This window comes from Anas acuta, chromosome Z (assembly GCF_963932015.1).
Source record: "Anas acuta chromosome Z, bAnaAcu1.1, whole genome shotgun sequence".
Classification (NCBI taxonomy): Eukaryota; Metazoa; Chordata; class Aves; order Anseriformes; family Anatidae; genus Anas; species Anas acuta.
Genome location: NC_089017.1, coordinates 67327380 through 67344812, shown reverse-complemented (window position 1 = coordinate 67344812; position 17433 = coordinate 67327380). Strand labels below are relative to the sequence as shown.

The following is a 17433-nucleotide window of genomic DNA, read 5'->3' as shown; positions in this document are numbered from 1 at the left end:
AAGGAACCTCTCTTGAAGAGAACTGGCTTCATCTGAGCCACTGTGGCTTTGACAAACCAGCTACAACTGTGGGTGAAGGCACTTCATTTCTACAACTCAATGAATGACTCCGGGTCAGCAGAGCTACAGTATCTGACCATGGCTGTGCTGCTCCAAAACCTGTGGGAACTTAAACCTCTTTTCCTGGGATTGCTCACAGTTTCCAAATGCAAGAATCTCCTGCGTTTGCAGCAAATTCAGGGCATACACACATACAGCCACTCTTCCTCTGCTGACTCATGATAATTCATTCACAGTTGCTGTAACTTGATCATGTCTGAGCCTGTAGGGAATGTTACTCTTTATGAAATAGCTCTGGAGCAAATTTTCCTAAACTCCATTCCCAGACCTCTGATACCCATAGTAGCCAAAGGCCCATGTCTGAACCTTGCATAGGATAAGAAAATGGGATTTTTCTTTCTCATTTGGGAAGCTGAAATGCGTTTTTACTTATCACAGCGTGCTCTTGTTAGCCTTTTAGATTAATGAACTGGTTTACTTCCTTTTGAGAAGCATTTATTAAACTCCTTCACATTCTAAGAGCTAATTTTAAAGCAGCTGTCTCCATTTTATAAACAAGGGCACATTCCTCCTTTTGACCACATAAATCAACCATGCAGAGTGTCCTGTGACTACATAATCCTAAACGGGACAGAAAATGCTGAATTCTCAATATACAAGGTTTTCAGCATATTTGTCTTCTACTCCTGCTTGTCACAAGAAAGAAATTCCAGTGGTTCAGAAAATTAATTGGAAATAACTAGCTAAAAAAGAATGCACCCAGCCAAATGTAAAGGTTTTAACTTGCCTCATCTCCAGAGTTATCCTCAGCTATTGGGATCTGCCAGCTGATATTAGCAGAGTTCTGATGTTCCAGGGTCTCAGTCTCAATGTTTTCTGGACAGCGGATCCAAGGAGCTTCAATATCTGACCCAGAAGACAAATATTTTGTATGTGGTATTATAGAAATAAAATCTATGTAATTGTTAGACTTCAAGTTGTTATAACTACTGCTTTTTTTTGTGTTGCCTGGAATATATACACGTTTTTGCAAAGGTACTGTCTCTGCCTCTTTTTAATTCTTGCTTACTGGCTCTTATATAAACAGTAAATTCTACATGAGAAGTGACTGTTTTGTTTTATTTTTGAACATCACCTAACACAATGAGATTCTGGTTTCTGCATATAACCATAAAACAAAGCATAAATAAGACAGAATTAATTGTTTCATTATTCATCTATTCATTACACACATCTACTCATTAAGAAGGAATGGCTTCTCTATCCTTTCACTGCCCACACACATGACACATACAGATGTAAACACTTGTTTCTGATCATCAGTGACATAAAGAAAATTATTTCTGACAGGACATGTACCATGAGCAAGCCAGTAGTCACTCTCAAATGCCCTGTAACATAGTGTGGAACTGACTTGAAAGAAGCACTAACAAGATTTCTGTCAACAGTTACTGGAAATGTTGTTTAATAAATGCTTTCTACAAGGTACTGACTAGGACTAATGAGCTCTTATTGTGACATATGTGATAATGTGGAATGATTTCAAAGTACTGGTGGTACGATATGGGCAACATCACCACCAACGTTTAAACTTCAAAGTTTCTCCGACAAAGTATTTCTTCATCTCCCTGGCACAGGGCCTCTCAAAACATTTGTGGTCAAGTTATTTTATTGCTGTAGTATTGTTTGATAAATGGTCTCAAGACTCATGAGACAAGGATAGCATTCAGCTCTGAACTCATCCATGCCCAGGAGGCTTTAAAACAACTCAGGACTGATACCACTTACATTTTTATTACTACATAGTTCCAGTAAAGACATAAGTCAGACAATTAAACCCCTGTAATTAAGAGTGCAAAGCAATAAATACAAGTGGTTTTGCCTTCCTCTGAACTCATTCTGATGAAAATTTTAGTAGAAGTGAACTCTTTTAATAACTACCAGTTATAATTCTCACTCCCCTGACCACAGCCTTCAGGCTGGAGCAAATTCCATTTAAAAGTGAAATTTTGTAGAAAGGCTAATAAATAAGTCAGAAGGAAAATGGCTGTTTTGAACTGGGAAAATATTTTGGCAGCAAAATAGAGAGAGACAATAATAAGACTGAAAGCAACTGAGAGGCCACTGCTCATTTTTACTAGAGAAGAATAACTTTTAGAGATTCTTGGTGCCTCTTATTTTAGGGTTTTATGCACTGGTAATATCTAAAAGCTTGAACCCAATCCATGCTGCTTTATCTTGATCCAAACGCTTCAGCTCATAGCCCTGTGCTGGGATCCCATCAAATATTAAAAACTGTGGTTTGGCACAGGTTTACACAGAGATTCAGAAAAACAATGTGGTACATCACAGAGTGGGAAATGATATGTTTAAAGGGAAGGATAAAATCTCCTTGGCCACTGCAGAGGAAAAAGTTCCCACCTCAGTTTCTGTAGTGACTTGGCAAGACGACTGCCATAACTGTTTTCTGTCCTGTTCTTTCATGCAGTGGCTGGTGAAGGCCCCTGTTTGGGGTGGAAGCATTAGCTCTAGGAGCACAGTGGTTCACAAAGAGGTGAATAGCCTATTTCCAGACAAATTACACTTTCACTTGTGTCCTCCTGTAATCCAAAGCCAAATTCCTTCCAACTCAGTGTGCATGCATGTAAGAGAATAAATAACCTTACAATGCCAGAATTAGGCAAACGCGGCAGGACCCTTCAAATGCATGCAACGATTTCCTGCTCCTCTATAGACTCTGTGCACTTCTTTCCGTCAGTTTTGGCACTGACTCTTGTGTGCTATTATTACTGAGGACACGTCTACAGCTGTAGTCAGGTCAGAGCCAACTGAAAAGAAGCATCCTTCCATACCCTGTGTATCAGCCAGGACTTGCACAGCCAGTACAGGTCTGCTCAGACTACAGTGCTTACATAAGTCTGTGCTAAATCACTGGAAGCATTACTGTTACTGCTGTTTTAATAGGAGTGTAGGTTCCACTCTGACTACGTTTAAGCTAAGATCTTTCACTTTTACTTTGAAATTTCAAATTTATCTTCACATCAGGCCTTTTAGCAGGCAGTATCCCCATACCTCATCCTTCTTGGACTTCTCATCCAAGGAGTGACAGCCAACCATGAACGCTTTTAAGAATGCACTTAAGCAAACTTTGTATTTCACATTAGTATTACTAACTCAAGTAAATTTGAGAACCAAGCTATAATGGTATGGACAACACTTCTTACATACTGCTTAAAATATGCTGTCCCCAGTTCAAATCTGTCTTTTCTCAGCTATTCCTGTTTCCCTTCAGTTCTGCACATGTGTACACAGAAGTATTTTGTGCTGGTCTCTACCTTTACAATGAGCCTCCTGGATGTTTGCACTCCATCTCCCAAATGAAATGCACCTTAGTTCTTCTCTAGCTCCAGACAAGAGGAATCCTTGGGGACAGCTCAGTTGGCACACAGTCCCAGAAACAGCTGGTTCCAGCCCACATCTTGGAGGGAAAACTGTTATTCCTGCTGGTTTCTGGAAGGTGGGGCAATGCATTTCTACAAGAGACCATTAAGATATATCTTTTAACTGACATATGTAAAAAAGTACATTCCAACAAATCTGCAAATTAAGTCATAGGGCAACTCAGAGGGAACACAAAACATACAGACCTTTAATTCACAAGTCTGCATGCACTGTGAGTGAACAGTAGAAACTACTCAAATTCTGTTTTCCAGTGCTGACTGAAGTAAACAGCATCCAGGACGCCAGGTCCTATTAGAGCAGGCCCAGAGGAGGACCACAAAGACAATCAGAGGGCTGGAACTTCTCCTGTAAAGACAGGCTGAGGGAGTTGGGATCCAGCCTGGAGAAGAGAAAGCTCTGAGGAGGCCTTAGAGAGACCTTCCAGTGACTAAAGGGGGCCTACAGTAGAGCTGGGGAGGGACTCTTTGGCAGGGGGTATAGGTGCAGGACAAGAGGGAATGGCTTTCAAGTAAAAGAGAGTAGATTTAGATTAGAAATAAGGAAGGAAAACTTCATGATAAAGGTGGTAAGACACTTGGACAGGTTGCCCTGAGAAGCTGTGGATGCCCCATCCCTGGAAGTATTCAAGGCCAGGCTGGATGGGGCCTTGGGCAGCCTGATCTAGAAATGTCCCTGCCCATGGCAGGAAGGTTGGATGAGGTGAGGTTTAGGGTTCTTTCCAACCCAAACCATGCTATGATTCTGTGTTTCTATGATTTTTCTGCTTTTGCTTTTCAGTGAGACACAAATGTATTCATCATGTGGCTCCACTATATTTTGCTCTCCCTTCCCCTCCCAGCCACCTTTTATTTTAAACAACTTTTTAACAACTTTTTTAAACAACTTTTTTTTTTAAAACAACTTTTTAACAACTTTTTTAAACAACTTTACCTTTCATGATTACTTTGAAGTTGCATTCCCTTGCTTTTTATGGAAATTGGTTCTTTTGAGCAATGGTCTTGCATTTGTTGCCTTCTTGTACAGCTTTTACATTAAATGAAATAAGGATGAGAGACAGAAAAGGACCCCATGCCATGAGCTGACTTGAGATCAGAGATATGGCATGTGATTTTGCCTACTGTACTCCAAACTGAGTGAAACTAGGATTGGTCTTGACTGTGTTCAGATCCAGATGCAAAGATTGAGGGTAACAATAAAAGGCAGCTGAACATCCCTCCAATGTTAAGAAGGGACGATGATTGCTCTGAGGCTTAGAATTGAGGTTTTGAACTGTTTTGTAACAAGAATTCAATACAAATTCTGAAGCATATTTGCACTGAAGTGTAAACTTCCAAACAATGCAATGTATGTAAACATGTCCAATTCTCACAGCCTTGTTCAGTTTTGAGCTGTTGTTTTTACCATGTGAGACAAGGAGTATTATTTTTACTTCAAACATGCAGTCATTAACAAACAGGACAAAAATGTTTATCACATTAATTCCGATAAGCAGACTTTCAGGAGTGATTCTTCCAACAGGTAATGAACAAAGACACAAGAAAAATGCTTCATTGACTATAGCAAATGAGAAGAACTGTAACTCTTTAGCTAGTTGGTGAAGAGAGCAGGAAAGTTTCTACACAAAGGCACACACACAAAACAAAACAACACAGCTACAGAAGGCAAAGCTCTGTTCATCTCTTAGCGATGGTTTAATGACACAGAAGTGATTCACATTCAAAACAGTACATATCCCTTTTCTTTCCCAAAGAAAGGGTATATATTCTCCCCAAATATGCAGCAGTCACTGAAAACTGGTTCTTCTGCATGAAACAAATCTTAAATACTCTAAGCATTTTAAGTATTTCCTGTCCTCTAAACTCGCAATACTGAAAATGTGTCTAAGTCTAAGCAATTAATAACTGCAACAGGCTGCAGCTTCTGAACAGATATTTCAACAGGCTGCAAAGATTGTAAATGTTAACACATTCACTGCAGGTAGATGCTGTTGGCTGTGAAATGCAGAACAACTCCATCAGAAAAAAAATAAAATCTAACCTGTGGTTGGTCACCATGGAAGGATACTGACAAATAGAAGAAAGATCACGAACTGGAAAAAAACAATGTCTGAATGGACAAGCTAAAAGCATTAAGATGAATGCTACTCAGGGAATAAGTAGAAGAAAGGCTGTAAAAGACACAGTGTAAGAAAAAGAAAACTACAGCTCTTGGCTAAGTGGTAACAGTCCTGATAAAGATGCTTCCAAGTATACTAGCAAGATCCTAGCAGAGCACAATCCTGAAATATCAGACAAAGTTTCAGGTTAACCTTTGGCATATCTAGCCACAGGGAATCTGCTTAAAGTGGGACAGGTTTTTACCAGAAACAAACAAACAAACAAACAAATAAGCTGTATTATTGTTGTTTGGCTTTTTTATTTGTGCTCATTTACATGGTCTGATAAAGCTGACCAGGAAGTCCGGACTCTGTGAGGAACAGAGTGATGGTATCTTTCAGGGTCACTTCCAACCTGGGCTGGTCTAAGAGACCAAGATGATTCAATACAGTAACTAACAAATAGATTACCAAGCAAATCACACTTCCTTCCTTCAACCCCTTTACAAAGACATTTCAGGGAAAGTTATCGGTCAACTGCTATTAGAATTGTGGAGTACTATTTTTTTTAACACTAGATGGCATCAACACCCTGGATGCCATCCGGATTTTATCTTTCTTCATGAACACTTGAACAAAGCAAGGGGAACGGTATCCTGCAAAGTTCATTACTTTTAATGTGCTTAATATTAGGCCTTCATCACAGGGTGAAGAAACACAAGAACATGACTGAGGAAATACATTTTTTTCGATTTGGACAGAGATAAAGCCTTTCCTTTTAGCAAGTATTTTGTTTTTAAGCAGTCTGTAATGTAATGCAACCTACGCAAAGCTAACTAATTGCAAACACCATGAAAAAAAAAAAGACTTAAAAATACATGCAAATAGCAAATAAGCATTAACTTCCACTCTCTTGGAAAAAGACGTATATGAAACAGACCTCACAGAAGTGCCTGTAAACAATCCAGATTATGTGATGACACTGTGGCAACTATGTTTACAGATGGTTGCAGTACAGTCTTACAGAGCTAACTTTTAAATATGGTAAACTTTGCATTAATGTCCACTCAAACTGGAAAGCACTCAGAAAAACAGCTACAAGTGTACCCTGAGATCCAAGAAATCTGTTCCAAGGCAGGAGACCGACCCTAATCCCACTTCATTTTGTCAACAGAAGGGTTGGAAATAGATAAATTATTAACTACATATGCATAAATACACAAGGATTTTTGGTTTCTTTCATCCAGCAGATGACAAATAATAGTTAGAAACTGCTTGGATTAAAAATAAATAGGGAACACTTCTATGATAATGATGAATGTTCTGAAAATGAGTACCAAGGATACGTTTTGAAGGGGACATGCTCTTAAGAGTCTCCTCGTTTATATCTTTCTCTGAATGAAACTCCACACACCAGTACTGAGAAGGAATCTCGGAAAGCCTGATGGCAGAGGCTGTTTCTAGCTCACACGTTTCCCTCTGGGACAACCAAAGCTAACTTTTATACTGGATTTTCAGATTCAGCAAAAATAAGCCATTGCCAAGGGTAATCCGGGCATGGAAGGAAAATTGCATGGTGTGAAGAAATCTGATACAGGGAAGAGATGGATTTTAATAATCAAAATGCTAAGCTAGGAAGGATGAGTTCAACTGATGAATATAGTTAATCTTCCAATTATAATCTTCCAACAGGATTTCAGGGTCCCTTCCTTTTGAAGTTAATTGAAGTTTTTACACTGACTTCAACAGAAGAGAGATTAGGATCTCTTAATGAACTCTCCTGATAAATTAATACTTTTTGATTTTAGAACACATATCTTCAGTTAGAAATTTATTCTTGTCTCAAGCAAAGTCCACATCTTTAGGACTGTAGTTCAAAAATAGTCACAGGTTCAACCCAAATTACCCTGCCAGCATTACCCTAACTGGAGCCAGGTGGCATGTACTTAACTCAAGCGTTAGTCGGCACCAGATCAGCTTTTGAAATGCTGGACTTTTAAGCTTGTGCTCTTTTTCTTGCAGTCTAACCTCAGAAGTGTTTTAGATGCTATTTCTTCCTCTTAAGCTTCTAAGTGAATTCGGTACCTGTCAGTAGTCTCAACTGAGTACTTCAGAAATCTACAATCCTTTATTTCTCTGTGTAACTGAAAGTGTCTGAACAGCAATATATGCCTACCTACTGCTGTACCTTTGGTGTGACCTCTGAATTCTGCCTTAGTGTTTTGGTTCCTAATATTTCTCAACTTATTTCCTGCTGTGAGTTCAGCAGAAACAACAGCCACAACTCTGTTTGGCACTCACAATGCCTGTCTGACACACCTGAGCCTTCAGCTTTAAGAGGGTAACTCAAACCTCTGTTCACGGTTAATCTGTGGTGTAAGTCTACAAGATGTGTGTTTCTTACAACTTATCACATCACGGTGACTCACCAGATTCAACAACCTTTTGGCTATTGGTTGTCTGTGCTAGATCTGAATGTTAATCTTCCTGCTTATTCCATTTACAAATGGTTTCACCCCTCCCAAACTTTAAAATCTGTATGAAACACCCATAAACAAATTCTCACTCTCACCTTGGCTTCATCAGCTATTGAAATTGTTAGAGTTTCTCACTTATGACAGCACATCAGGAAAGGCTGTGCTCTGACATGAACAGAGTGCAACCAGATACCTACCCACACACTTTGGCTCCTTTGAATCCCACTGTGAGGTTCCCAGGCAGGTGAGTTTGGCATTTCCTTGTATTTCATAGCCTTCATTGCAGGTCAGTAAACATACGGTCTTATAGGAGACGTCAGCTGTTGAACAATTAATTTGACCATTTTCAGGAGCCCGAAGTTTGGGACATGTCCGAACTGCAAAGGGAGAAAAAAAAAAGTTCACTCTGCAGCACTGAGAACCCGTAACTCTAGTCCTAAGGTTTTCAGGGATAGAGAAGGTACTGTTTTGTACACTAGTTACAGAAGTTGGAACAGAGTTAGGGATTAGGGCTGGAACAACTGATGCCTTCCTTTTCTTGAAAGAGTGTCTTATGTAACACGTAAGAAGTTAGGAACACAATTCTACACCATCCTAAATTCTGATGTAAGTTAGCAAATTCGTTATCCCCAGGAAAGTACCCAACCTTTGGAGACATTTGGCACCAAGAAACCTATGCTAGTAAAGTCTATCAGCCTCCAGGATTGCATGCAAATGCAATCCTATGGAAAATTTTGGATCTTTCTTATGTTTCTAATTCCCCAGCCGTGCCTGACAGTTTGGGAAATTCCAAATTGCCAGTCTGGTATGGGCTGAGGGCATGCCAGGGAAGAAGCTAAGAGCTTAACAGAGCAGATGACTGTGTCCCAGTGCTTGGGAACATCCCGAGGCACTCCTCAATTTATTGATGCAGGCACTGGTAAGGCCTCGATTTAATTTATTTATCTCCCCTTCTCCTCTTCAGCCAGTACCTGTCTCTTTCCTTTCATCCCCTTGCTACCCTCTGTATGTACACACCTTTGGGGTCACCTGCATTGAACAGCTGAGACATGCACACCCATTGACTGGACATAACTATACGATGATGATGATAATATATATATATGACAGGGTGACAGCAAGCCGAAATGAGTAGATAGATGCCTGCTGAGGTCCTACCGTACCTTTCCCCTCAACAATTCATGCCTCTCTTCTCTAACTAGCTGCTGATTTTCCAAAGCTATGGAAAACTTGTATCATTGAAAACCATCTTCAGGCAAGGCTGGAGGGTGCTGGTTCAAAAGTTATTAGTGGGAGAAAAGCATACATAAAGGCAAACAGCGTGGCTGATCAAAAATGTAATCAAGCAGGCTGCAGCTCTCTAAACTATTCTTTTCTCAGGACTGTTTCCACAGCTTCCGTTGACCTTGCAGGCAGGGGGCAAGCTCTCACAATGTATGGCTTCAGAGCTGTGGACGGCTTCTCTGCTGCGGTAGGAATGCCAATTTTACCAAGTAAACCATCCTAGCTGCTGCTTGGTAGGAGGCAGACCACAAGCTCCTCTCCAAATACACTTGAAAGTAAGCCAACTTGGCAACTTTCTCTCGTCTTCCCAGTAGTTGTTTACTGTGCATACTGATGAGACAAGACATGCCTGCAGCTGGACATGTGGACTGAACTGAGCATGATACTCCCTAAAACGAATAAAAGGGGAAATATGCTGACCAATATGCTGACCTCTCCTTCAAATGAAATCATGTGTACAAATGGCAATAACCACAAGCCCCTCAAAGCTGAAAAAAAAACAAACCACCCTCATTAAATAATGTTGTATGTGAACATAGCTATAGGAAATCTGAGTGAAAAAAAAAATCTGCAGGGAAACCTAGGTAACCTAGGATATAAAAGAAAGAAAAAAAAGCCACTCAGATGCATCTGATACATCTTTGTATTACCACTGTCTCATCTTCACTCTTTAAAAATACTATTCCTCTCATGCACACATACAGACAGGCGGTCACTAGAGAGTGCATGAAAGAGTATAAAAAAGACCTTGAAATTTCCATCTTGCTAGTGACACTCAACACTTCTGAGCAGCTTTCTAATAAGCTGCACCTGAACTGCAGTGCAGTGAATAGGAAAGACATTTTGCAGCTGAATCACATATGCTTCACGCAGAAGAGAATAGGCTTTCTCTTTCATTGTTTCTATGGAAGCATTTAGTAACCAACTTGTGGTACAAGGAAGCAAATACTACCAAGCCCTGTGGTTATTATTGAGGAAGGCTGAATGAATTATGAGCACTGAGGAGGAGCACCTCAGCAATGTAATGTCTATGGAGAGTGCTTCCACCACTCTGTAAGTCTAGTCACCTCTTCTGACCACGCTAGCTGTACTCCCCAGTGCTCCTGCCTCTGCAGTGTTTCTGTGTTCACTTTCCTTCAGAGTTTCAGTATGGCTCTGATGGAAACTGGGAATCGAGCCCACGTTATCCTGGTTATGTTTTCATGTCTTAAAACACAAATCCATCCTCTTGTCAATTAAACACTTTCCATGACCAGTAAATATTTCCTTAAAGTCAGGGAAAACATCAACAAAGGTATATTCTGCTTGCGCTGTGTTTTCTCCTAATACATTTATCAGGATTACGTACACACTTCATAGGGCTTTTTATCATGGGTCACAGTTAATTGCAAGACATAACTGCATAAATTGCTTTCCAATAGCACAGCAGATTTTAGTTAGCAGAGCAATTGAGGAGTGTTTAATGTCAATATCCAAAGCAGTGCGAAGGGATTTTCCTTTAAGGTCCCGTCCTAATTTATGTGATAAAATACCCCTGGGATTAACAAGACAGCTATAAACCGTGTCTTTGATCTTGCTCCCTTCCATAGTTTGAATGAATAGAGAGTAGCAGATCCAGCACATGTAAAGGTAGGATTTTTTAATACATATATTTTTTGATTGGAAGTCTTCAGGATGATGGAGGGGCATGAGAAAGGCAAAAATATATCCTTTCAATGTTTCAAATGAAATTGGCTCAACATCAAGACAATACCTCAAATCATTTTTTTCCCTTACTTTTCCAAACAAAACCCTAGCTAAAGGAAGATCATGCACCTACACCCAGCAGGTGAATATTTTTAGTTGCTCTAGAAGCTTTCCCAAGTACTAGAGAGTTCCACCTGAGTAAAGACAGTGAAGATAAAGGATCCTTTCTTTGTCATTGACTGCAGCTTTCTCCGCTTTTCTACACCACTGTGCAACAAAAGCTTTGACAGGCAGGAGCTATTCCCCAGTACCCGAGTCTACCTAAAGTGGTATGAATCTTCAACCCGTGTTTTTATCTCTTTGTTTTTGCCTTCTGAAGGCACCCTAGAGGTACAGGACAGCAGCTTATTTTTTATTTCAAGCTTATCCTTTCTGTCTTCTTACTGGAAGCTATATAAGAAGACAGTTTTCCCAGATTATCTGAAGAACAGCCCTGCAGTGTAAGCAAAAGTGAACTGCTCTAAGAACGTCCCAAGGAACTGCACCTCAGATCCCTGCTTTGAGAATCATCGGTTGCTGTTTCCTTAAGGGCTGCAGTGTTGGTAGTAGCATAAAGTGCTAAAGCCGCCAAGAACCTACTCCACTTCTTCCCCAAAATTCATGGCCAGGACAAGAGTTGTAGGAGGTGATTGCTTCTCATTTACTACATTCTGGTGTGCAGACCAATATCAAGTGTATGCAACTTGAGCTAAACATGTTAAACTACAAACTGTGGTTGTTGAGGAGATGAAGGCTGCTACTTGCTTTTTCAGGCTCTCCTTGGGGGAAAATACCAGGCAGGACAGCATGAGGATGCATCATCTTCTTCTAAACAACCAAGAACCTCAGGCAAAAGCAAGTGATGAAAAAAAACAAACTGTCTTTCTACATACTTGTAAGAGCTCTACAAATAATTTTTTCATTCATGCTTTTAAGGATGCTCTTTCCCATGTCTTCTCCCTTTCAATCTTTCTGTTTATTACTTTTCCAGCAGATGCTCCCTTACAGCAAACTCCTAGGATACTGTCAGTTGTTCCCCTGTGAAACTCCACTCAAAAATCTTCAGAGGACTATACTCAAGGCCTTCCTACTTTAATTCTTCATAAGAAGGAACTGTAAGCCAATGCCTGCCTATGTGAGAAGACTGATGGCCGTTGTAAGACACCTGTGTGGCAAGGTCTTGTTATATGTTTGACTAACTACCTAGTAAATAATGCTCTACATTCTCTTGTAGATATCCTCTTATCATTTTAGGAAGGAGGGAAACAGAATGACTGAGGTGACTCTTTCATCTAAGAGTGTCAGACCTGCACACCTAACCAGGGATAAATCAGAGTAAATCACTATTAAGAACAAACGATCCCAAAAGAAAATGACTTTTCAAGCACACATCCATACCTCTGCAAGTAGCCTCTGATCCAGACCACTGGCCATTTGGCTGACAAAGCCTGATGCTGCTTCCCACGAGATCAAATCCTGCTTTGCACCGGATCCCACAGGCCGCATTAAAGTAATTGTTGCAGACATTCTGGACAAAGTAACCATTTTCAGGGGGCTTCAGTTCAGGGCAGTGAACAACTAAATAATTAAACAACCACAACAGAGTTATCACACCAGCTGGAATGTAGCAGGCTACTGAAGGAAAACATTTTTTTTTTTTTCCATTTCCAATTCTAGTTGCACCTTGGTACTTCTGCTGTTTTGGAGAGACACACAAAATCTTGCATGCAATTTGACTTGTCTTTCAAAGACAAATAATGAAGCTGCCCCAGAACTGCATCGTGGATTACAGGACCGTTCAGTTTCTGGCTAGAAACACTTACCTTCACAGGTTTGTCCTACAACACGATATCCCTCCCGGCACATACAGTCCTCAACGGAGGTGCTTCCTGGTGGAGAAGTATGATTCTCGTCGGGACAGGAGATGCAAGTACTGATTCCACCTGGTGAACCTTCAGGCTTGTATGTTCCTGGGGGACAAGCTGTTGAGCAAAACAAAACAAGAAGAAAAGAAGTTCAGGATACCACATTTCACAGCTTGTGTCACTTCTCCAATGTGTTGCTTTACATTTTTTACATTCCTCCATCCTTCCTCATAGAGCCAGTCACGTAGGGAAGGAATGTTCTCAGCTTAAAGCCTGTAGAGTTGTACGGAGATGAACTAAAGCCCACTGAACCTGTTGAAGGTCTCTTTAATGTCTGCTTGAGAACTGAGGTTAAGCCCATGAATTATCCTCTTCAACAGATGCACAGTCCCAGAAGACACCAGATTTCCTCCGATAAAACCTGCACTGATCTCATGAAGACACTCCTGATTTACAGCTGTACAAAGTTACCTCGGACAAAATCCTAGCCTACAGAAGAACTACACCAAAATTTAATGCACACAAATTCTTAGCACCAAACTAGCCAAAGAACCTCACAAATATGCCTGCCTGTGATTTACACATTATGATTTATAGATGATCTACACACTGTGCTTTCAGTAATGTATGAACCACAAACAATGAACCAATTAATCAAAGTAACTGCTCCCAGATGCTTTTCTATACATTTATATCCCATTTAACATTTGTAACTCTGTGTTACTCCAATGCACAAGCCTTAAAGAGATTTACAGATATCTTCAATGACAGGGAAAATGCATACAGAAAAGTGACCTCTCACATGAGAATTTCAGATGGGTGGGATAAGTCTCTCTTTGCTCTGAATTCCATTCTTCAGGAAATTACAATAATTATCTTTATTTATTTTACAAAGCTGATGTGAGAACAGGAGAGTGACTATTTACCAGGTGCTAATAAAGTGAAGTGCTGACTGGTCAGATTGCCATTTGACACAGAACTCAAAGGTACTTGAGCTGAAAAACATATCTCCCAATGTAAAGTTCAGCAAATATTTTGAGGTTACTTAATAGTGAACCTCTCACTTCATTAATTTCATTGTCTATAAATTTTTCTAATGGGCATACGTTCACTTGCAGACTGCAGGTAAGTCAGTCTGTCATTTCCTGCCCTAAGTGCAGCCACTTTCCACCGTCTGAGGAACCTCTGCATGGTACAGACAACTGGCAATGGACAGCTCCACAGCCATCAGGTGACTGAGCCTGACCATAAATGCCTTCAAGTGTCTTCTCCGTTATGTGGTAAGATGTAATCTGTCTCTAAAGTTAGTTTCTCCTGTTGAACTACATTTCCCAGATTTCAAAGATTATGTCATTATCAGTCTTGTATTTTGGTAGATATTGGACCAGCTATGTTTGTTTTGTAAACTATGTAACTATGTGCTAAAATACTCTGACATTTGTCCTAGTAATGAAAACAGCATTCTGCTTTCTTGGCAACTGAAAAGGAAAAAAAAAACAAACAAAACAACAAAAAACAGCCCTCCAAAACCAACAGAAACTCTAGCCACCTTTTCCTCAACCCATCAAGGGAGATTCAACCATAATAAGTTAAATTTTCTGAATGATGCCGTAAAGAACAACCTGTATGAACAGTTAGCACTTCTTTCCAAGAAAAGCATGGTGTTTTGCATGGCTTCCAGAGATAATATTTTTATTTCACTTTCAGAAAAATTTGCAGTTTTATTTTGAAGAAAGCAGTCATAGTGGTTACAAGTTAGGGGGTGACTATGAGCATTATAAATTGGCTTCAATGTTACAGATATGTATTTTAAATACACTTTTAAAAAAAGTACAAAAATGCCCCAAAAGTAAAGGGTATAAATAGAAGTGACAGCTTTTCAGGAGAAAAAAGGGAAAAGTATCCAATCAGAATTAGAGCTGGGAATTCTTAAATTTTCTTCTGGGACTTTCAGTAAAGCATTTGCAAAAAAATCCCCTTCATACAGTTCACCTGTTCTTCCCCTCAAAGACATTCCTCTCGGACAGTTACTACTTCTCTCCTCTCTTCGGTGCAGGCATCTTCTCCTTGCATACAAGGACGCGTTTATCAGCAAGAGAAAGAACTGACAAGTTCTTTCTCTTCTGAAGAACTGAAGAATACAAGTGATCCCATTTGTGACTGACCGATCGCACAGGCACCTCTCTGGGGTTGAGTAGTGCCAAATTGTCACAGAATTCTAGTTACCAGTCTGCACTCACCAACGTACCCTCTATACCCACAAAAACTGCCTGAAGATCACCCTTCTCCAGTGCTAACCTGTAAAAACAATTACATTTTTTTTAAAGGTTGCTTTCCCTTGCCAACAATACGATGGTAGAAAAAGGTTCAAAACAGTGTGTGGACGATCCCCAGTGTGAACAAACATTGATCTGGCACCTTCAAGAATGACAAAAAAGGCAGAAATTTTAGAAATGTGGAAACAATTTTAACTGTATCAGCCATTAAAGGGAAAGGACACTCATGAAATGTGCAAATGTGCACATGCACATGCACAATATTCTCAACAGAAGATTTAAGTACTGCCTACATGGGAACCATGTTGTTCTTTGTCCAGAAGCAAGGGGAGGAACAAGAAATTGCCTTCTGTTTAATGTAATTCCCTCTTCAGACCAGAACAATGAGTACCGAGTAACAGCAGAGGATTACGTTTTTGTTACAGGAATGAAAGGCTATCTGGTAGCAGGGATTAGTGTGATAACTCAAACAGGCACACATCTTACACTCCCCAACCACAGAAAGACGGCTCACATTGAAGTTGCCATCAACAACAACCAGCTTTCAGAATATGGTGGACATTTGCCAACTATATGCATTTTCTATTGTGGTAATGTCAGCGCATTCATCTTCCCATAGGAAATGAGAACAAAATAATAAATGCTTACTGTAGCATGCCTGCATTATCCTCCTCAGTTATACTCTCCTGAGTTATACAACTAACTGAAAAAAAAAAGTAAGAAAATCCGGTACTGTTCTGTTCTGTTTTATATTACACGGCATGATGACTTAGGCTACCAATGCAACACACTTTATCTCTTTATATATCAAAAAATACATTCAGTTGCATGTAGAAGAGAATCAGTAGAAAGCAACTATGACATAGGCTTGCTAGAAACAAAAACCTACAGGGCAGGCATAAAAACATTTCAGTCAATGGAGGTGCACGGACAGTACAAATATATGTGAAGGCATTGTGTGAAGCTGAAAAACGGATGTGGAAGGTTTGGGAAATCATCAAAAAATCAAAAGACAGATTTTCAAATTCAGTAGAAACTCTGCTCTGCCTGTATACAGTAATGACTAGTTTGATGTTTTAATCTTCAAGCAGGAATTTAACACTGTAAAAGTGACTACATAGAACGAGGTACGTTTCAGAGCTTCACTGATCACTTAACATGAAGATCTAGTTTGACTTTTTTTAAGCAGTGAATACTAAAACCAGAGACAAACTTAAGCCAACTGATATTGAACCCACAGAGTGGCAAGAAGACTCCAGCCAGGGTTTAAGCAGGTAGAGATCATATATTAAAGGGTCACAGTCTGTGACATGGGGTCATGATTCGTCCTCTGAATGGATGAGTAAAAATTTGAAGTGCAAATAATTTTGCCTTAAAAATGTAAATCTTTTAAAATCCTGGGAGAGCAGGCAAGCTCAATTTATTCTCCAATTATGCTAGTATGTCAGTCACTGAAATTGAATTATTCTTGATTTATCCCAGTGTAAGAGAGAGGAGAGTCAAACTCCAGGTATTTGAAAGATTAATTTGAGGGATTTCACATTTTCCTCAATGCATAATTTCTTCCACTAACTACATTTAGTAAGTAATCTCTGGCTTGAGCTGTTTTTTCCACACTTCATGTTAATGAAGGATCCGATTAAGGATTTATCTTCAGCAGGATACGGCAGGAATCAGCCAGGCTATATTCTGCTCTCTCCCACATCAACCTCAGCTCTATTTGTATACACTATTGCTCTATTTTCTATATTCTGTACTGACTGTAGTTGTAGTTCTCATTTTTCCCTGCATATGTAAAGCTTAAATGAAATGATACTCCGATGCAAATCACAAACACAAAAATGACTTTAGCTTAATCCCCAAACTTCCTAAGTGAAGAAAGCAAACCTAGTTTTCCAGTTCCATTGGTTGTATGCCACTGTAATTACTTTTATGACACTGTTTATACGGATAAGTATGAAGCGTAATGAAGTGCGGAATCAGCCCCAGAATCAGAGTATACCATGAACATCTATTTTGATTTTGTTCCGCTGCTGTCTAATAAAAGTAATGCAATCATATGTCACAGGATCTCTCAACAGTGATCGCTGGATGTTTATACGATTTTTTTCCTGTTTCCTCCATTTTTGTTACCGAACATGCATAGACAGAAGATTTTTGATTATGTGGATCTTTGACCTGGCACACAA

General features: G+C 39.8%; 1 protein-coding gene across 2 annotated transcripts in view; it reads right to left on the bottom strand.

Moving 5' to 3' along the window:
- Positions 1–17433, bottom strand: part of SVEP1 (sushi, von Willebrand factor type A, EGF and pentraxin domain containing 1) — a 126241-nt gene that overhangs the window by 69102 nt on the left and 39706 nt on the right. For both annotated transcript variants that reach the window (XM_068667827.1, XM_068667826.1), the window contains exons 4-8: positions 12927–13085; positions 12502–12681; positions 8292–8471; positions 3396–3593; positions 848–966 (exon numbers count right to left, since the gene is read on the bottom strand). In XM_068667827.1, coding sequence (XP_068523928.1) covers positions 848–966; positions 3396–3593; positions 8292–8471; positions 12502–12681; positions 12927–13085 — 836 coding nt within the window. The remainder of the gene's footprint in view (positions 1–847; positions 967–3395; positions 3594–8291; positions 8472–12501; positions 12682–12926; positions 13086–17433) is intronic.